This window comes from Python bivittatus, unplaced genomic scaffold (assembly GCF_059951505.1).
Source record: "Python bivittatus isolate LINGU-HERP-01145 unplaced genomic scaffold, Pbiv_v1 ctg000020_np1212, whole genome shotgun sequence".
Taxonomy (NCBI): domain Eukaryota; kingdom Metazoa; phylum Chordata; class Lepidosauria; order Squamata; family Pythonidae; genus Python; species Python bivittatus.
Genome location: NW_028277030.1, coordinates 122036915 through 122059306, shown reverse-complemented (window position 1 = coordinate 122059306; position 22392 = coordinate 122036915). Strand labels below are relative to the sequence as shown.

General features: G+C 40.1%; 1 protein-coding gene and 1 long non-coding RNA gene across 3 annotated transcripts in view; one reads left to right on the top strand and one right to left on the bottom strand.

Moving 5' to 3' along the window:
* The window catches only part of MAL (mal, T cell differentiation protein (MAL blood group)), a 30299-nt gene that overhangs the window by 3767 nt on the left and 4140 nt on the right, over positions 1 to 22392 (bottom strand). Inside the window, exon 2 of the mRNA XM_007424430.4 lies at positions 5077 to 5244. Within this exon, the coding sequence (XP_007424492.1) occupies positions 5077 to 5244 (168 nt within the window). The remainder of the gene's footprint in view (positions 1 to 5076; positions 5245 to 22392) is intronic.
* On the top strand, positions 6131 to 20526 carry LOC112540220 (uncharacterized). 2 transcript variants are annotated; one of them, XR_015797504.1, is made up of 4 exons: positions 6131 to 7550; positions 12733 to 12900; positions 13402 to 13527; positions 19735 to 20526. It is a non-coding gene; the product is annotated as an uncharacterized LOC112540220 (long non-coding RNA). The 2 variants fall into 2 exon arrangements; XR_003084280.2 differs by lacking the exon at positions 19735 to 20526 and having other exon boundaries at positions 6133 to 7550; positions 13402 to 14057.

Here is a 22392-nt window from a genome sequence, read left to right as displayed (position 1 = left end):
CGATACTACCCACAACAGAGGAATGGATGGTGAAGATGATGGAACTTGCTCAGATGGCCAAATTGATGGCTTTGATTAGAAAAAAGACTTTATCTAAGTTTAATGTTGACCGGAAACCCCTTATTGACTTTTGCGAGAAACACACACAAAAAATGAAATTATGGTATATGGTTTTGATGATTAGTTAAAAATATAGAAAAAATGTAAGTCACATTGTAACCATCAGACTAAGAGGTAAAAGAAATTTGGAAGTCATTTCTTTATAATTTTTTTTTCTTTTTTCTTTTCTTTTCCTTTTCCAGCACTGTTGGCTTTGTCTTTTCCTATCTCTTTTCTCTTTTTCTTTCTTTATTCTAAATATTAGTTCTTGTTAGATTTTATTTCTGTTCCTTACGTTTCTAATAAAGTTATTTGAAAAAGAAAGGAGAAAAAATGCTAAATCCTTGTTCAAAGAGAGTCGAACTATCAACTGATCATCTGTGTACTATCTGCCAGAAGAAATAGTGAGGGTTGTGACAGAACCATTTCAAGGACTTACTATGTCCACTGACAAAGATTTTGCCGTTAATACACAGGGGGATTAATGATATGGCAAAGAAGAGCTACAACCATATGACCACAGATTTTAACAGCCTAGAAAGCAATCTCAAGACTTGAAATCAGGTGGTATTCTCATTCATCCTTCCAGTCCATGGAGGAGGACAGGAAAAGGAAAGAAGAATGCTGTGGATGAATGACTGACTGTGTAAATGGTGACAATAGGAGAGATCTGTTTTCTGAGACCCTGTCTGAATTATTTCATTGATGGACTGCTGGCATAGGGTTGGTTGCACCTTATAAGTATTAGTTAAAATGTTTTTGGCCAAAGCATGGTGAGCTTGATTATGAGGACTTCAAGGATTAAATTCTGGGAGGGTTAAAAATGAAAACCCTAAATAACTTCAAATTAATACTTGTGCATTGTAGTAATAGAACCTATTAAACCACTCAATGATTTAAAAAAACTTTTAAAAATCCATTCTTGAGTTTTGTTGCCTGCATGTTAATGCTCATAATGTGAGAAATAAACAAGATGAGCTTGAACACTTAATATTAAAAAAAACTATGATTTAATAGATATTACTTAGACCTAGTAGGCTTAGTCCTGTGATGTAATACTATAGTTGAAGAATACAATTTGTTCAAAATGAACAGGAGCAATAGAAAGGGAAGAGGAGTTTCACTATAAGCTACAAGTATGTGCATACTCAGAAATCCCAATGAATTAACTTCTTAGTACAGTCCAGAACATCCATGAGAAAAGAAGCAGAGAAATAAATGAATACTGTTGGTAGTGTCTAGTACAACGAGGAGAGGATATGAATGATGCTCTTTAAAAACAAATTGCAGATTATTCAAAGAGACATGAATAGTAGAGATCTAGAACTTTAATTACATTAATAGCTCTGCCAAGCACAACCCTTCCAGGAAATTCATCACTTCTCTTGCTGTTATTATGTCTTTCAGAGGGTGAAGGAATGGAAAAGAGGGTCAGTTGTTCTTGACTTAATGCTAATCAACAGGGAATATTTGCTTGAGGAAGTGGAAGTAGCAGAAAGAATAGGGAAAGTGACCGTCTGGTGATGGAATTCTTGATTTTAGCAGAAATCAAATGTACATCTTGGACTTGAGAGGAGGAAAAGAAAAAACAAAACCAGAGCAACAATGAGTAGGATTTCATAGCAGGAAAAACTAATGGGAAAAAAAGTTCAAGATGGGTGGGAATTCCTAAAAAGGAAATACTAAAAGCATAATAGCAAACAAGCAATTCCATTGGGAGAAGGGGAAAATAGAGGACAATAAAAGAAGTGAGTGTGGCTACATAAAAAATTTACTGAAGATCTGAAAACAAGAAAGAATACATAGAGGAGTTGCAAAAAGGACCAGGTTACCAAGGAAGAGTTCAGGTTGGTAGCCTGGAATAGTAGGAATGACATCAGGGAAGCTAAAATTCAGAATGAACTAAAGTTAATGAAAGATGTTAAAATAACAAAAAAAAAAAGTTAGGTTTAGGGTTAAAACACAAAAGAAAAAGAAATGTATAATATATGCTCACTGAAGACGACAAAATACTAACAGATTATGATTCAGTCTTTCTCAATGAAACAAATACTGTATGTATATCACCAGGAAATTGTGCAGAACAAGACAAAGTTGCAGAATTGAATAATAAGACTGAAAGAAACACAGCCATGGGAATATCCCCAAGGTTGATGAATTGTGTCCTAGCATACTAAAGAAATTAGGTAATGATCTGGTCTATGCTTTATTTATTGGCTTTGAGAAATCCTGGAGCATTTGTGAAATGCCAGATGCCTAGAGAAGGAAAATATTGCCCCTATATTCAAAATTAGGGGAAAGGAGGATCATCTGACTATTGTAATTCTAATACAATTGAATTACATATTGTAATTCTGGGAAGATTCTAGGAAAAGGCATAAAGTGATTGATTTGTAACAGAACTTAGCATAGATCTGACAAAAACAAGTGCTGCTACACTAACATTATTTCATTTAATCAGGTAACTTCCTTAATAGATAGTGGGGTGCCTGGACTAGTCCTTGCAGTTTTCTTGGCAAGGTTTTTTGGAAATGGTTTGCTAGGGCTATATCAAACTGGCTCTTGCTATTGACATTATGTACCTTGATTCCAATTGCATGACATTGTGATTAAGGGTATAATAAGGGGAACATGGCTTAACAATTAAGTGAATACATAGTTGCCTTAAAAATCTTATTTAAAAGGTGTCCATCAATGGTTCCAGATCAAATTGCAGAGAGGTATCAAGTGCAGTGCCATAAGGTTCAGTCTTCAGTATTTGATACGCAGTACACTTATCAATTTTTCAAATAACACAGAATTTTGTGGGACAACCGATATAACAAAAATCAAAATCACCTTGATAAATTAGAGAAATGGGGTGAAAGAAATAGAATGAAAGTTAACTAAGATAAATGTAAAGTCATGCACTTAGAAATCAATTGCTTTACAATAATATTTGTGAAAAATATATTGAAATAGTAGCTGATTACAAATTAAATGTGAACCAGTAGTATGATGTGGCTGCAAACAAATGCAAAACTGGTCTGTGTCAACAGAAATACAGTTTCCAAATCACAAACAGTAGAATCTGCACTGGTTAGACCCCATCCTGAGTATTGTTCTGGACACAAAATTTTATGAAGGATTCAGAAAACCTGCAACAGGTTCAGAAAAGGGCAAGAATAAAAGAAGATCATGACTAATGGTCAGCTTAATCAAAAAGTCATCCTAGAACAATTGGTCCATTTGCAGACATGACTAATGAAAGAAGTCATTCCAGAATGAACAGGAAGACCTTCCATTTCTGTCCTATATTATTGGATCAAATGTGGGCATAGAATGGCTAGGAAGACATAAGAGTTCCAGTGATCAGTAGCTGAACCATTCATTCTGAGGTATGGAGATATTGTGGAAGACTAGAATCTGAAGATAACATTCCAGAGATCAGATGAAAACAGTTTGTCCCAACATCTCCATTCCAAACAGGGAATAAAATTGTAAGGATGTCCAGATTTTGACTAATTAAAAGTTGCTGTTCAGAGTCCATCATAAGTGGTGTGAGAAGAGAGAAGAAAAGGGGCTAGTTAATTCAGTTCTTCATTTAGTTCCTCACTCAATTTTCTCTCTAACCAAGTATCATAGTTCCTAACAACTTCCACAGGCTTTCATCTATGAGAAAATGGCCAAAGAGCAGGACTGGCTATCAGTTCTTCTTAGATATGCACCTAAGGGTAAATTACTTTATGACCTCTGTTATTTTAATCATTCTTAACTAGGAACAATTAGGAAGGAAATTCAGGATTATAAGTGTAATTTTTCCTTAAGTATGTAACTTGGGGCTGAACAATTGCTAAGTAAATGAAAGTATTATAATTTGTCACTTGCTGGTATGAATATTGCATATGATACATGAATGAGAACTGGAGAAGGGGGTGGAACTTATAAGAGTGAATGAACTGGATACCCCTATGAGCCCCAGTGTTAGGATTTCCAGCACTTACTGATCATAATAAGCTGTGTTGGGGGGACAAAAACATATTTCATGCCAAGGATCTATTTCAAATTACATCATAATTATGAAAAGGAAAGTCTTCCAAGGAAGACATGAATATTCTTACATATTAAGTTCAAGGTTAGTTGAACTACAGTAGTTAGAATTTCAGGTTACTCTGTTGAGAAAAATGCCCAAATACAGAAGTAGGAGAATTAGATCAGGATCAGTTCTGGCTGTACGTTTTCCAGTCAAGAGTCCGGTTTACTTCACTGTTAAAGAGCAATTCAGCTCCATTTTAACAACATAACATGAAAGCGTACTGCTAATGCCAAGTCTTTACTTGAGAATCTAATAAAAAGGCACTATACAGTGGGTTAATGTATGTCCTATGCAGCCAGGTTTCTTAGATAATAATTGTATCCCTTGATTTTCTTGTCTCTTTATTATGTTGAAAAGACAACAGTGAGGTAGATGATCTCCACTGAAACTAAGGAAAGCAAGGACTAACCAGAATAACCTTGCTAGTTCTAACATTCTTCTTTCACAAGCACAGCCAAATTGCTGTTAGCAATTCACGAGCTTTTAAAAATTCATGAGGTGTAAAGGCACAGAGCGGCCTCTTGCAGATAGAATCCATCTAACCTTGTGCTAACTGCATTTCCAGGTCTCTTAGCATTACAGATGGATTGTCATAGCTGTATAATGTGTGGACTTCAACTCCCAGAATTCCCCAGCCAGCACGCTGGCTGGGGAATTCTGGGAATTGAAGTCCACACATCTTAAATTGACAAGGTTGAGATACACTGGACTAGACTGACATCATCTAAACTATTTGTTCCAACACTTTGAGGATACATCTTTCTTTTGTGTAGCTCACCAGTTTAACTCACATGATGCAGATAACTCAGGAAAGAGGAGATATATGATGCATTGTTGTAAGATCTGTTATTTTAGAGGTGAGATTTAACATATACAGCATTAGTCTCTCCAGAGTGACTTACCAAAGCAACCCAAGCACTTTTTCCACCGTGAGCTCCGCACATATATAAGAGGAAAAGCAGTGTAGAAATTACAAAGCAAAACACTGAGACAAACATCACCCAGCCTTGACTCATGGTCATGGCAACTTTGGTAGAAGCCACAAGGATCCAAACCAGGCCACCAAAGACCTACAAGAAAGTAGAAAAATAGTTTGTCACTAAGAAATTAATGTATTAGCTAGAGTTTCACAGTATGTTAGACAATGCTAAAATAGACTGGGTAGCTTGTGGTTGAGCATGATATAGAAATCCAGCCATGGTATCTTTACAAGACTTAAACAGATTTAGAAGAATGCAGTCCATTTAAAAAAAAAAAAATCTATATCCATTTTTCCTCCAAGTATAGTGTACAAGATTCCCATCACCCTGCTTTATCCTTATAATCAAACTGTGACATTGAGAGTGACTGACCCAATATCACTCTGTTAAATTCATAATGAAGTGGAGACTTTGTCTTTCTGATCCTGGCTTATATCAACCCCAATGCCATACTTGCTCACAATTAACTAACAGCAGTCTGCAGTGGTCACTCATCATCTTGGAGTCATGAGATACTACTGACCTGAATGTGGCTTGAAGTTTACAATAAGAGGTGGTTTTGTGTGTCTCTGATAAATATGATGCCTTTGGGAAAGATGTATTATCAGTCTAAGATCCCAAACCAGCACCATCTCAAAGTTAATAAAGAATTATTCTTCATCAATGGCGAGGTAGCAAGCAGAAACAGACAGGTAGCCTGGGAGGTTCCTTCAGAATCCGGTGCAATGAAATTCCATTTGGTTATCTGAATCAAATTCCTGGTAGCCACATTCTGCTGTAGCTGAAGCTTTCAGGGCATCAAGGGGCAGACCCACATTATAGTTATTCAGGTAGGAGATTACTCTATCATGAACCAGTATCAGAACAGAAATAATATGTTAATTGCTTTGACCCCTGGTGTTCTAAACATGGAACAAGCTATTTGTTTAAAAATTGTGTTTAGTTGCAGAGACTGAGATATTCTTCAATATTTTCTTTTATAAACACCCTCAGAAAACTTCTGTCAAAAGCATAATTAAAAGTTTTAAATAAAAGTGGCTTCAAACAGCAAATGTTAATACTAATTATATGTGAGGCTGTCAGACAACATGCTGCTAAGAGGACTGTTCTTCAAAGGGTTAGAAGAATATTCAAATCTAAACCAGATGGTGGTAATCTTGAATTAAAGTTTAAACTCCAAACTGCTTTGTTTGATTTATTTTTATTTATTTAAAAGTTTACATTCCAATTTTATAGTATGTGTGCCCTGGATACAAGAATGAAAACAATACTATTTGTAATTTAAAAACAAAAAAATATCCTCAGCAATCTTGTCAAAGAGCCAGTTTCTTTGGTTTCGATTTAACCAAGTACAGGTAGTTCTTGTTTAGCGACTGCTTCGGAAGTGACCGTTCACAGTTACAACGGTGATGAAAAAGTAACTTTGCAACCAATGCCCGCATTTATGACCTTCACAGCATCTCTCTCAGTCACATGTTCACCATTACGGTTAGTCAGTACAGTACCACGCTGTCTTGTGCCTGACCTGTCTTTTTTCTTTTTCTTTTCTTTTCTTTTTTTTGCCCCCTCGCAGGGCAGAGTGATAGCTTAAACAAGCTATCTTTTCCTGAGCTGCTTTTCTCTGCAGCTCAGTGCTTCCCTAAAAAATGCTAACCTCAAGTTAACCAACTCCGCTCTTCATTGTTTAGGACCCTCTGGTGGGCTTGCACTGCTGTCTGAAACTGACAAAAACCTTACAGCTGCGAGTGCACTAGGCAAACAGCCAGCATGAGGCACATTCCTTTCGATGTGTATTCCCCATTGTGTGCCTGCTTATTCTCTTGTAATCCCTTCCTCTCCAATGAATGTAAATACAAACATTAATTCTCTTCTTGCTAATTATCCCAGCGCTCGGGTGAGCATTCCAAAGGGCGGGGGAGTGGGGGGAAAGGGCTATAAGATTTGCCCTTTTACCCAGTTTCCTCATGAGTTGATTTCCGGAAACCTTCCCTGCTGTTTGGGTTCACCCGGCTGTTAGGGGTCATATCCTTCTGACACTGTGAAACAAAGGAAAGCCGAAGTAAAATCTTAAGCACAGTCATGGTCATGTGATTTTCACTTAGCGACCACTTTGCTTAATGACCAACTTGCCAAAACCAATTGCAGTCGCAAAACGAGGCCTACCTGTATCTGTGCTATCCTATATCTTCCCCATTCCCATCCCCCTTACATTAACTTAGAAACTTAAAGAATTTCTAAACCAGAAGAGAGTTTTATGGTGATTGCAGAACCAAAAGATAATAAAGTGAAAGACCTTTACGATAAGGAAGGCACATGACAGGAAGAACTATAGCTTGATGGCACATTTCCCCTGATCATGAATGATGGCAAAGACCTCCGTCTGAAATCCCATCAAGGTAAGCTAAGTACTGGGAAATGTCACCACCAAAGGAATAGCATGACGGATATATGTATGTATGTATGTAAACACTAGTTCCTCGATATCAGTTTCCTTCAGGGGACTTGAAGCAGCTTACTAATGAGTTACCAGTATGATACAGTGTTTACCATCTTCTGCAAGGTACAGCTACGTTACTCTTGGGGGAATTTAGATGCTAGATGATGTTGAACCATTTGTTTAGTTGGCACAAACTCATTCTCTTAATTATATAGTTACATTAAAATATTTGCCATCCAGCACTGCGCTCACAGTTACATTCCTTTGAAGCTTGGGTTTGCTCCAGCATTTGTTTTCCCAGCTCTGAGAATGTGCAAATACTTTTGTAACCCTACTACTGAAACTCGCTTTATTGCTTTTTCTTTCTTTTTTTTGTTTTAATGTTGTGCAATAGATTTGCCATCTAGCACTTTGCTTACAGATTTAGGGGTTCAGAAGCTATAAAGCCACTGTCCTCTTCCAGTGAGAGATGTGGAGGGGGATTTCTTTTCCCCCAGTCTGAGTGGGCCTCAGATCATGAGACCAGCAAGGGTTATGTTATAGCAGCAGGTTTCCTGACTGGATGTGGGGCTCAGACTCTGTGCCCAATGGAGCAATGGGAGAACTGGAACCAGTAAGATCAAGGTGGCAGAGAAAGTATAGACAGAAGTATCAGGGATATTTTATTTCTTTTCAACGCTGCTTTGCTCAGTTGGGCACTTTTATCTTTGCTCACAATTTCTGTCCCTCTATCTCTTCGCCTATTTGCCTGCAGTAGATTAATGATTGCCAGCCTTTTAGGGTGATTTATTGAAACGCTTAGCCTGGAGAAGGAACTTTCTGTTCCATCCCACCCAGATTCCAGGTGAAAGCATGGGGCACCTCCTCTTCAAAAACAGATTGTGGGCATTTAATTACCTGCCTGAGTGGATCCCTTTCACTTGGGAAACAGCTACAACCAGATCCCCTGGAACTCAGACAGAGGGGATGTGTGAGTGGAGCCTGAATATGGCAGGCTTGTGGTTTCTGTTTCCCATCAGACAACTTGCTACCGCTTAGTACTGATAGAGCCACACTTCCCAGGAGAACTAAGGACAAGGTACCGTATTTGCATCTTGGTTACATTTTCCTTTAATATCAAAGATCCCTCAGCAATGGCCCTATTGTCAGTTGCAATTGAGTCACAAGTATGAGATGGGTGACTATGTAAAATTTAATAAAGACATTTAATTAATAAATTGTTACACAGCAATTCTGCATTAGCTACCAAAGCAGACATAGACTTTGTTCACACAACACCCAAACTCTAGTTATAATTAACCTCCTTCCCAACCCTCAGTGTAACTATAGTGTAGCTATAGTAATCAATCTCTAGTTCAGTCCTTCCCACGAGAGGAAGGGCTTTGGTTTCAAGGGTACTCAAAAATGCCTTGCAGCCACTGCACCAACATCCCCTTACCAAACTCAGTGGCTGTGTTTATTGCCTACAAGTTCTTCTACTTTGCAGTAGTGTTTGTCAGGTAGCAAATAATAGAGAAACAGCCAGTGACAGATAAGTCTAGGATAGGCAATTAGACTGCATGTACTTAGCTATCATATGCAGCTAGTCCTCAACTTACAACCACAATTGGGACCAGAATTTCTGTCGCTAAGCAGTGCGGTTGTAAAGCATGACATCACATGACCACATTGCTTAGCAACATCAATCCCAGGCAGTCCTGGTTGCCATTGTAACCCCAAGATGCGCAGGTCATTAGGTGAGGACCCACTCCAATCTAAGCCATTCCCAGCTTGCTTGCTCCCTCCCAGCCCAGAGCCTTAGTAAGGTAAGGGACTGTCTCCCCTTCAGTTCTGCACAACTGCCTATTCTCCCCCATTTCTGCCCTTTTGGCCACCTGCACCCTGCCTTGCAGGGCAGCAAGCAGCCACAAAACCATGTGGCTCTGGGGCTGCTTGCTACACTGTGGCTCAGACATCTTGGCATGCCACAGCTCTGTGGCTGCAAGAAGCCCTTGGGCCACAGCACAGTGTGAAGCTGCAGCTGCCCCTGGAAGCCTCAGCTGTCCCAACCTGGCCCAGCAGCATGGTGTGAAGCCGCAGCACTCAGGAAGCCTCAGCAAGCATGGTTCAAAGCCGCTACACCCAGGAAACCCCAGCAGTGCAGCAGGAAGCCACAGTATCCGGGAAGCCCCAGCAAGCACAGTGCAAAGCCTCCCCACCCCAGTCCCAGCCACAGTCACCCTTGCCACCCTGCATTCCAAGGCCCCTGCCACCCTGTGCTCCAGCAGACCTTCGCCGTCTTCTTGCTCCCATTGCTGACAAGGCATGCCCGTCCTGGTCCTTCGCAAGGCAACTGCTGGCCACATGAGGCCATCTTCCCCAGGCCTTGCAAGGAAATCGCCATGCATGACTTTGGGAAGAAAGCCTTGTGTGGCCAGGAGCTGCCTCGTAAAGGGCCAGGCCGGGCATGCTTGGTCAGTAGTGGAAGCAAGAAGATGGCGGTCAGCTAGGGCGGCACAGAGTGCAGGGGGCCAAAAAGACAAATGCCCAAATTTTGATCACATGACCATGGGGGCGCAGCAACAGCCATAACTTCAGGGACTGGTCATAAGTCCCTTCGTTCAGCACCACTGTAACTTCAAATGGTCACTGAATGAATGGTTGTGAGTCAAGGACTACCTGTACTTTGTTTGAATCTGTTGTGTTCCATGGTTGAGCTTTGACAACCATGGTTTAAGATGTTAAGATGTTATGAGAAACCAGACAATTGTGATTCAATAAATACTTGTAAACAAACCATGACTTACTATGATGTATCAATCGGTCAGTACCTTATCAGCTGTCCATATGGGACAGCTTCCTTCTTCCTTGGTTTCCCAACCTTGAGAATATTTGCATTTGCCCTTCTCAGCTAGAAGCTAACAGTACTGATGATGTTACCTAATCGGGTAATGAAACGTCTGCAAAAAACAACCAAGCTCAGAGAGCACCAAGGACTCTACAGTTCAACCCCGAGCTACAGATATTCTCTTCTATTGGAAATCTTTTTATTTCAGGAGCTGACAACCCACTTGTTTGTGGAGAAACAGAAATTAGCAATGCCCAAGTGAGGCCAGGCAGAGTAGCCTCAGGTAATACATGTTTTAAGTTTTCTTCCAGGTGGAAGTATTTGTTTTAAAAAAACACAATAACAATACATTATTAGCACTGCTAACATGAACTGTTTAGTTCCTTGTACCAAACTATAATCACCAGGTCTCGAGGTTCCTGATCCACTCTTTGAAGGACATCTGTATGGGCACTGCCACAAAAGGTCTTTCTGTTGCTTCAGAAGCAACTCTGGACCTGCAACAATATCATGGTGTCATGATATTGGCTGGCTTAGGAAGCCAGATCATTTTTGGTCTGGATCCACTGTAATTCATCAGCAAGCAAAGCAAAGGTGTTTCCTTTTTCACAACATAGTGGAGCAGATGAGTGGCCTGTTTTCCCAGGGGTGCGTGGGTGGGGGAACTCTTGCCTCTCCCCCCTCCCAAATTCAAGGTAGCCATGATTTCCCCCATCTGCTTCCCCACAAGCCTGTCTGTATGGTCTGTGAAGAATGTTTCATCCCCCTCCCAGCAGTGGAAAAACATGTTACAGCTATTGATAGAAAGCCAAAATATTACCTTCACTAATTCAAGGGGAGTAGGGCTTGACAGCTTTGCAACTGTTCCTTTTATAACTGGTCAGACTTCCTGGTGAACAGACAAATGTATGCATGTGCTGAAAGCAAGGTTGGCTCGCAGTTATTTATTTAGTTTTATTTCCTTTAATGGTGGCTGGGTGAGGAGATGTTATAAGTCCATGAGCTGCATCAGCTCAGCGGCCAGGAGTAGATTATACTGTATACTGATATCTGCACCCTCCTAGCGGGCAGCTGGAGGGAGTACTAATTGGCTCAAAAGGGATCTCTGCATGTTCTCAGCAATTAGAGGTCAGTGGAAGTGAAGATCATTGTTCTGAATGGTTAGAGGGGGAAATGATTGACAGCGCCCTATAGCTATGGGTAGAGTTACTTGCAGAAGTGAAGGAAACATTTCCATTGTCCGTGTTCTAATCATTATTTCACTCATTCCACTTCTCCAAGTGGCAAGAAGTCCTACGAGCAAAGATTCACTGGGTGGTGAAAAAGTACTAGTGGCTGACTGGTGTTTTGTCATGTTTGCACCTATTTGCAAATATACAGGCTGAGCGTTGATAGATGAGCAACTTAAATATTGTTAACAGGCAGGAGCACCAGAAGACTTCAGCAATTGCGGATCGCCAACACTAAGACATCTAAGAGTCCAAACTTGTCTTTTCTGTCTTTCTCTGCTTATACTGAAGCGTTTTGTCATGCTATTGCCCTGCTTCGTTTGCAGAAAACAATGTCCTCTCATTTGTAAACGTCCCTTGCTTTCCACGCCTGATGCACATAAAAAAGAGGCAGAGCTTAATTGTACTGTTGCAGCCACCATCTTGACTTCCCCCGCCCTGCAGATACTTCCGGTGAAGGGGCAGTTCTAGGAGTACAAATTAGGACAAGGAAAGTCCAAACGTGCAGGGCCAAATTGACAATTGTTTTGTTTCTGGTCAATGAAGCCAAGCCATTCTTCTTCCACTGAGCACAGCATTACAGCTAATAGATGTTGCTGAAGAATTATGAAAGAAAATGCCATAGTCAGTGAGCACCTCAACTGAGCCAGTAGCTGTGCTTGCAGGACATGCTCATTCACACACAGCTGAAGTCAAGCCAATTGTCTATGTGTACACAACAGGATGATCCATCAGCTCACCACATGGGGCTGGATTTCTAGTTTGTGGTTCAGTATACCACGCAAACACAGCCAGCGTGATGGAGGTTCTAGCACTGTGAATCCATATTTCAGAAAGTAATCTTTAAGTAGGACACAACGCTGAACACTAGAGTGTTTGGGGAGTGAGGAGAGACACACAGCAGGTCCTAGGTGTGAAAATTGGGGTATTACAGCATGACAGGAAGTTTCAAAAAGGGCTCTCCCTTTCTCTGAACGATGTCAAAGATCATTGCTGTTGTGTTCACAGGACAGGCCAGAGATATCTTCTCTCCCATCTCAGACCTCAAAAGGCATCTACATCCCTTTTTTTTTTTTTAACTACAGATGGTCTCCACTATGGCTTGGACTTGGAACCTTCCCCAGGACTTACCTGCAACCAAACTCTATTGTTAGGCAAGAAGTAATTCTGACTTCATGCACAAACTGGATTCCCCTGCTACATCCTGCAATTTGCAATGTGGTGGGACAAGAATAACTGCTGCTGAGTACAAGGTTGGCTTTCTGAGATACACTTAAAGAGGCTGTTTTAAAATATTTGCTGCAGGGTGTGTCACCAGACTGTGTGCAATACCTTTTGACCAGCTCTTGCTCAATGCTTAACAGCAGCTCACCAGCTTCCCTTAGAAAGAGGTATAAGCTGCTAGACATAGTCTTCCCCAGCTTACATCTGTTAATTCACTGAATTACTACACCACTACCTACTGGACATTTGGGGAGGGAAGATTCAGGGATGAATTATGTAGCTTAAGACAAACAGAGATTTCCAGATTTTCCAAACCTGGCTTGAAATATTAAAATGTAGGAGGGAGATTTGCAGGAATTAAAAACTGAATGCAAGGTGTCATTTAAACATTTCCTACCACCACCCTTCCCCAAAACATTTTGTTGCTCATTTTTCTTAAAGCTAAATTCCAAAATCAGGGAAAATGCTTTCTAGGTCCCCTTCTTCCGCCAGCATCTCACCTCATGTCCCATATCTTTGTCCACTGCCAGGTTGAAGTGCTCTCCACCCATCCACCCTTGAGCTAGCAGAAAATTACACCCATTTGAAATGTGCTGTCCTCACTGCTGATCCCTATCCTACTTCAAGTCACTGCAGTCACCTGACTTCCCTCCAAGGTAATGGGTGACAAAACCCTAACAGATTTGTACAAAATGCGAGGCTGTCTTTTTATTCTGCCAGGATAATACGTTTTAATAACAACCTAGCTGAGGACAATGTTATAGCTGTTTCATTGACATGAGCTGGGGATGAAATGAAGGCAAAACTGCAGGGACAAGCAGAAAAAAATATATTAATGGGGCATGTTTATGCTGTGGTTAGATATAAGTGGGGAAAGGCCACTTAAGAAGCCTTAAGACTTAGGAAACCAGCTGGTCCATCAAATCTAATATCATGTTTCTTATTATGGTTAACCAGACATCACTGGGACATCTGCAGGCTGGGAAATAGTATGCAGAAATTGAGCAACACTATCACACATTGCAGTAGCAAATTCTATTATTTAACTATTCATTTGCTAAAAGTAGAGGGGCACAATTTGGAGTCCATGGACTATACTTGGCCTTTGGTTTACAAGCTGAATGCTGCATTCCAAAAAGTTGGTATGAACAGGATAAAGTTAATAAGACTTGGACATCAATCCTAACTTTGATTTGATGTAAAGATAAATAAGATTACATAACATTACTTAAATACAATAAGATTAACACATATTTAATAACTTGCTCCTTATTTCACATTAAAAATTACAATTTGGACACAATTTTGGAGGGCATTTGAGACCACATTCCAACTCTTTGTTACCTTGGCACCTCAAACGGCACATAAATACCCTGTTATGTGTTGTTTTATAAATCCTTGACTTCCTTGAGCTATCCACCATTACCTCAGGATCCCATCCTGGCCAGTCATCTCTAGCTCAGAAGCCTTTCACATGGATATAATTTCATTTTTTGCCCCAGTGTGTATCATTTGACACTTCCTTATACTGATTTATATTTACCATCTTAATGCCATCCTCCCATTCTGGAAAGATCCTGTTGGAACCTATCACTGTCCCCTTTTAACTTTCTGAAGAATTCGTTAGCACGCAAACTTAGCCACTTCAGCTATCACTCTTACTTTTCGCTTACAGCGTAAAAAGCACTAAGTCTACCCACACAGACTTTCTTGCATGATCAAACTTCATACCAATCTACATCCCAGACAGGCAGAACCATGAAACGGTGTACTGGTGGTGAGTATAGAAAAATAGCAAGATGATTAAGACCACCCCCAGCCTATATATCTTTGCCCATATACTGTAGTTGTAAGACTATAGGGCTTCTCTGGGTGATCAAGCCTTCTGGAAAACAAGGATCTCTTCTACAACACGTTTTCTGAAGAAGAGGAGCTTTGAATCATGCATACAGCATCCTTCATACCTACAGTAGTCTCTTCACAGTATATCATATTGCAACCCATTCTTCCCTTACCAGGTGCATTTCAGATGCATTGAAATTGCAACTCTACAGTTCCCAGCCAGGGTGAGTCATTGGACATTCTGGATGGGAATTCAGGGAGCTGTTGTCCCAACACATCCAGAGGACAGCACGTTTGGAAAAGCTATACTAATCAGATGCATGAAAGTGAAGAGACAAGACTTGCTTTACTCTAATGTCTTATGCCACTCCATGAATATTATGAAGGATACTGAGGGTCTCAAATTCAAAGATGGCGGTAGTCAATATACTCAGATGGCAATGTGGATTTTAAAAGAAAAGGCAGAAATGAGAGGAGGAAGAAAGAGGGCTTTGCAGATGAGTAGACTGGGCTTTGCAGATGCCCAGCTTAGAAGCATCCTTCTAAATCAGGGTTTCCCAACCTTGGGAACTGTAAGATATGTGGACTTCAACACCCAGAACTGGCTGGCTGGGGAATTCTGGGAGTTGAAATCCACACATCTTAAAGTTCCCAAGGTTGGGAAACCCTGCTCTAAATCCTTGCTAGCTGTTCTACAAATGCTCCCAATAAAATTTAAAGTTTTTTTTTTTTTTTTAAAGACAGCCTGCATCAGTCCATAGCAGACTACCTGGTTTAACAGGTTTCGGGCAGCTGCTCCGCACAAAAATGAAACAGGCCATTAATCCTTCTTCCCCTTCCCTTCCTCCCAGCATTGGAGCCATAGGTCTGCCCCCCCACGGGTCTTGCACCACCCTCTGCTTTATCTTTTCTCACTATCGGGTTCTCTGCTATTGTATTAGGTGGGTGGGAAGCCGATTTTAAGCAACCGAACTCTGTACCCATTCTTTAATCTTTCACTGAATAGGTACCACCCCTGTAAGCTTTAGTATTTGCTGTTTCCTCATGTCTGCAGTTTATTATCAGTTTGTTTAATGATGAAAATAAAGCTGGGTGTGCTAGGATCTTGGGCTTTCGCAACGGCTACATACTTCAGCCACCTCTTTGCTGTTCCCCTTAAGCTTTTGGATAGGCATATTTGCCCAACCACATCAGCACTGGGGGAAAGTAATGTCAAAGAAGTAATGTCAAAGGTACATTGATTTTATGCACAGCAGCCTCTAAACTACACTCAGGCAACATACTCTATTGCAATACAGATATACTACTATAGATTTCTGGTCAGCTTGTGCAAAAAGCTTTTTTTACTTGTAGCCAGCACTCAAGGTTTTAAAAAGAAGTTATCCTTTTAAGCATGACAAAAGGTGGTACGTTTAACCAAAATAAATTTAGGTCTATATGGCTGAAGCACAAAACACATAAGGACTTGCTAAAAAAAAAAAAAAAAGACCCAGACATTTAATAAGAGAGAAACGTTGCTCAAGATACACATTGAAGTTTTCCCTAAGGCAACATACATACATACATACATACATACATACATACATACATACATATATATATACACATACATACATATATATATCACATTATTCCTTTTGGGGTAAGTAACAATGCATATCTGGGTGGAAGGATACATTTTTCTAAGACTTATCTAGCCAACAGTAGAATTAGCAGATGAATAAGGGAGTCATTCTAAATTAGGAATTCTTTTTCCTTGATAAAATTGCCCTGTTCCATTCATGGCATTTTTACACAGTCTTTTACTTGTAGCTTTTTGCATTTTCCCACCACGAAGAAATCCATTGAAGAGGAGAAAAAATGGAGAGCTTCAGAGCACTTTTTGATTGGTAAAACTAAGAACTGTCCATCAGGAAGTCTAGAAGCTATCCTTCAGCTACTTGATTTCACTTAATAATAGAGTGAAATGATATACAGAAATAGAAACAGAAGCTCATTCCTTCTATTTCCCAAATCCTTTGACTATTTCCACTGTCTTGGTTAGTAGCATGGGAACAAATAAGTCTGCCTGGTCCCTTGGTTCTTGCTCATTTCAAAGTGATAGCGCTCCCATTAAGAAAGTAGCCCATAATGATTCCCACCAGGAGTAATAAACTATAAGAAGTCCGGTAAATTTCTTCATGATGGCCAACCATGGAAGCCTGCAGGTATGAAATGAAGGCAAGAGCACTGTCCTACTTTTGTCCCCCAGTGTCTGATATTGAGAGATATGGTACTTCTCATCTTGGAAGCAGTATCTCTCATCATCTCTAACACAGATAGAATATTTCTATTTTGTAATCCCCATTTAAGTCCTGTAACACTACATCTTGTTCCATCTTTTAACTGTACTCTTTCTCTTTCTCTTTCTCTCTTTCTTTCTCTTTCTCTTTTTCTTTCTTTCCCAAACACTTATCTGCTGCTGCAAATACAGAAGCTCCAATGGAATAAATGCCTGCAACCCAGTGTTTATACTCTATTATCTGTTCTGTTGTTTGACCTTAAGGACTCACTTAGATTTAAAGAAAAAAAAATCTCTTTTTGTGCCCAGAAGAGGGGGAGGGGGAGAGAGAGAATGATGATAGATGATAGATAGATAGATAGATAGATAGATAGATAGATAGATAGATAGATAGATAGATAGATAGATGCACAAAAGGTAGATACTTCTGATAAAATAGGTTAAAGTTGGCCTGTAAAAACCTGTGTCATAATCAGGTAGGATTTAAAATCCCACATTAATTTGTTTCCAAGAAAGGTAAAAGGCTCATCCATACATTCTGCTTGCTTTAGCCTAAAGACACCGCTAACCTTTGTTTGAGGACATGCATGATATTCCCCTCCCAGGTGGCCCACCACGAAGGCAGCCTCCTTCCATAATTTCTTGCTCTGCCACAAACACAGTGTTCTTCAGCCTCTGCCAGCACTAGCCATTCCAAATGGTCAGGCTTCAATGAACTCTTCCAAGATAAGCTGGAGGGAGGGGCTGTTGCCCTCTGCTACTGGCTCCCCTGTTACATTCCCTGCTCTGGTCCCAGACCACTAGTTTTCAGAGCTGCTCATCTGTTGGCAGTGGGAGACTCAGGGCTCTCCCACTCTACCAAAGATCTCTGTTACCCTTCTTGCCAATCCAGGCAAGGCAGGAAATATGGGGAGAGAAGGAAGGGAAGAGGGCATTTTGGTTGCCAGTTCTCCTAGCACCACAAAGACGCTCTTCCTCCTGCAGAGTGGGGAAGGGGGACGCAAGTCTTCTGCTGTCAGTTCTTTGTGGAATTGGAGAACTGGCACCAAAGGAGGCTTCCCCCACTCTGATTCTCCCCCTCAACAGACACACTTCTAATGCAGACAGAACCTCTGCCCGGGCAGAGTAGAGTTTGGAAGTGTAGCTAAGGCTTCTTTAAGGCAGCCTAGTTTTCTGTCAGTTCCTTCACTTTAGAGGAGACTTTTATGCTATCGTGTGGAAGAGCCTTTAGTTTGCATTATCAGGCTCAGAAACTTAACTACAAATCAGGAAGTTCCTGATTCAAATATCACCAAATACTCACAAGATAGAGCTAAGTAAACCTCACTCAGTTCTTGGAATATGGAGGATAATTCCCATTTAGGCTAAGATAACAAAGTCACTAGGAGTTCCTCAAGAGGACGTGATTAACAAGAAAATAAACATAATTTTTTGAACTTTGCACACCATGCTAATGCTCGCAGTAGTGGGAATTTTTACACTGCAATAAATCTTCTATTTGCTTTTTTTGTTCCCCTGTGTACAGTAAAACCTTTTAAAACAATTAAAACAAATTTATAGGATGGCCAGATTACCGTTGGTTTGTTTTTCCCTCTAGAAACATACCATGCACTTTATATTCCTTTCTGGGTTTCTTACACATAATGGTAATTTTAAAAAATGCATTCATGTCTGTCTCATGGAATGTGCAGTCTGCTCCTTCCAATCCAGAGTAACCTCAAAGGATAACAGATGCTTCCTAAAAATATTTCCCTCTCCCCAAACTAGCCAACTAGAACTTTCTAACAAAGGTATAAGACATGTTATGACTTTAAACAGCTTGAATTCTCCCCCCGCCCCCCAAGCCACCCACAGGCATGCAGTAGAAGCTATATGAGACCTTTCCAGCCTCCTAGGAGACAACCAAACTCTTCGTGTTCTTCTTGGCCAGGAACTGGTTTTAGTGTAAGCATGTTTGCAGGTTGCTAGACTTCAGGTTCTCAACTAGAACTTAACAGTCCATCAAAACATTTTGATTTTACAGGGCTTAACTTGGCTTCTAGGCTAGGTCTTATAGGCATGGCTCAGCTAGATTGACTGACTGATTATTTACTTATTTATTTATTGGATTTATAGGGCCATCCAACTCAAACAGTGTGGCTCTGAGCAGTGTACAACAGAAAAGCAAACAATAAACCTAAAGAACCACATAACATTCAAACCACGTAACATTAAAATAATTATTGTTGTAAACAAGAATAACATCAAATAAAACTTTTGATTGTGCACTGTCAGTGCGAATGTACAAGTGCCTCTTTATACCACTGATAGCGCAAACCCTTAGCCTTTTCTTCTCACCCTTCTCATGAATGAATGGACTTCGTGTGGCAATGTGTAACTTTGAGGCTGAGCAGTGTTGAGGGTTCACATAACTGCCAAATCTAGCCTGAGAACCACTGGCTCCTACCTTCTCACATGCAGCCATCCCCCCTGCAGATTTCAGTGGAGTATACTGAATACTGATACTGACCTTTCTTCTCACCCTAATCTTTCTATCCACATAGTCTTGGAATAACAAGAGAAACCTAATTGGAAAGTTTGATCTAAACCAAAAAGACCATATTTTCTAAGAGAAATCTATCCAATTCTCTCAGTGTTTGAAAATGCCAACCTAGTGATTATTACCCATTACAGGACTCTTTTTGAAATAAAATACCTGAAAGCAAGTATTCCATGTTTCAACTTGACTTACTCCCCACAGAAAAAGGTTATATGTCAACCTGTTTCTCCTCAACTGTCACCTAAACTACCTCATGACAAAATACAGAGGGGCTTCTGGTGTGAGTGATGGCTGACTGAAGATGTCCCCGCAAATGAGCAGTAATGACTGCTGTGAAGAATGAAAGACTGGTGAGTAGACCAGTCCTTTGAATCTCTCTGGGGAAGGAGAGATTGGGAGATTGCCCACAAGTGCTCTGAATGGTGTCTCCTTGCAAGAAGGTCATAAAACAGCAGTCTCCCACGAGTCTAAGCCGTGGAGATGACATCTTTGTTCTCAGTAGTGGCAGAGCCTTTCATAAGGACATTAAATCAGCTGAACTCACTTTCTAATCACATTCAGAAATGTTCAATTTAACCATTTTATGGATATTAGAGACCTTCAAAACAGTGAACTTAATTTGTCACCCCATGAGTGCTACCTTCTTCTTTGGATTTAAGAAATTTTAAACAGAGACTTAAGAATGTAAAATAATATACAATTGACAAAAAGCAAAAAAAAGAAAAGAAGTTTTGATTTAAGAAAGTTTTAAATAGATTAGGAGGCCAGAGAGATTTGGAATATTGGTCATTTTTGCTGTAAAATCTGAAAAACAAGTATATAATTAAATAATATACTCGTGGGAAATGACTGAAACAGAACTAAACCCATATTTGGAACTGAGGCTTGATGAAGGCTGTGAATGGACACTAGAGGGAAATTAAAGGACCAGGCACAAAAGAGTTAAAATGTCGTAGCTGGCTATAACTTTTTCTTATCTTAAAGAGTTTTTTGAAATATGAACTGAAATATTAATGACTAATATTAAAAGATTAATATTAAAAGATAATATTAAAGGAAAGGATACAGATTTTAATGGATAAACTTTTAGAATATGATGAGAAAAACTTTAAAAAACTTTTACCTGACATAGACATTATAGAGTTTGCAGGCATGGAAGATAACAAAATTGAGATTACCAAAATGGGAATACAAAAGACAAATCAAGAAAAGGATCTGGACATGGAACAGCTGCAACAAGAAATTCTGGACGATGCGTCTTTAAGGGATTTACAAAGTAGGCTGGTGAAAGCTCTGAAGACTCCTTTTAAATGCCAAAGAGTGATGAAGGATCAAATCCTGCGGTGCCATAGGAATTATTTAAAGGTCAAGACTGTGCAGAGCAAAAGGAAGGAATACAAAGTTGGACTATTTAACCAGAGATAAAGTGTTTGATATTTCTGGTAACTCCTAATGGACTTTTTGCTGAACTAGGATTGAAAAGTTGATTTCTGGATTGTGTATAGATAAAAGTTAAGCTATGGAAAGAAGAGGGTTTTTTTATTTGTAACTTTAAAAGAGGGTAAAAAGTTAATATATTAGCGTATCTTCAGTGTGATGAAGGTTGGAAGCCATTTCTCTATTGTTGTCTTTGCTGCCTTTTTCTTTTCTTTTGAACTTTTCTCATTTTCTTTTCTTTTTCTTTTTTCTGCACCTTCTAAACTTTTTTTTTCTTCTAGTTTAGTTTATACTAGTTTTTACTATGTTTAGTAAAAACGTCAATAAAATTATTTTTAAAAAAACAAAACAAGTAAATAAGCCATAACTATGAATATATAATAAATTGTCACCCAACCTGTGAGTTAGAAAGGGTAATTCAAACTACCACGTTCAACCTCGCACTCAATATAGGAATTCAAATTAAAGTATCCGCAAGAGATGGCTGTCCAGTATCAATCCAGCTGAAATCTGCAGGGGAAATGCTCCCAGAACCCCTCACAACATATAATCTCCAAGTCCTAATTATAAGAATAACTCCATTCACAGAAAAAAAAAATCACATCGACAACAGCAGAGCTCATCTAACCATCTGATCCAAATGCCTGGATGTGGATTTCAATGCCTTGCAAAAAGTTAACAGGGGTGGGGCCATCTGAATCTCTAGGGGATGCTGTTCCATAGGACAGGCACTGATACTGAGAAGGAAAACTTGGGGGTTCAACAAGATGGCATACTTTGATAGAAGGGACCCAAAGCATGCTCTCTCTGCCAGATCTGATGGGGCAAGCAGAAACAATGGGAGAAAGATGGTCCCGCAAGTAGCCTGGCCCTATGCCATGTAGGACTTTACAGGTGATAACCAGCACCTTGAATTGCACCCAGAAGCCTCCTCAGAGCTAGTGCAGCTCACAGAGCAGTGGTGATATAGTGGTATAATGAGAGAAGCCAAAAACTGCCCATGACACTGCATTCTTGACCAGCTGCAGCTTCAAGTGCTCTTCAATGGCAACCCCATGTAGAGCTTATTACAGTAATCCAAATGGGAGGTGACTGAGGCAAGAGTCACCATGAGCAAGGACTCCAGGTCCAGGAATGGGTGGAACTGGTGTGTGTAAGATGAACCTATGCAAAAGCCCCCTTGGCCATGGCTGCCATTTGAACTTTGAGCAGGAGCTAAGGATGACCCCTAAATTGTACATCAGCTCTGACTGGGGAAGTGCACTCCCATACAGATGGGAAATCCCCAGAACTGGGATGCCCTAAAACCCACAGCTACTCAGTCTTGCTAGAATTGAGCTGAAACCTGATCTCCCCATCCAGACCTTCATAGCCTCCAGGCACTGGGAAAGGACCTTGACAGCATTGCCTTGTTGGTCCAGA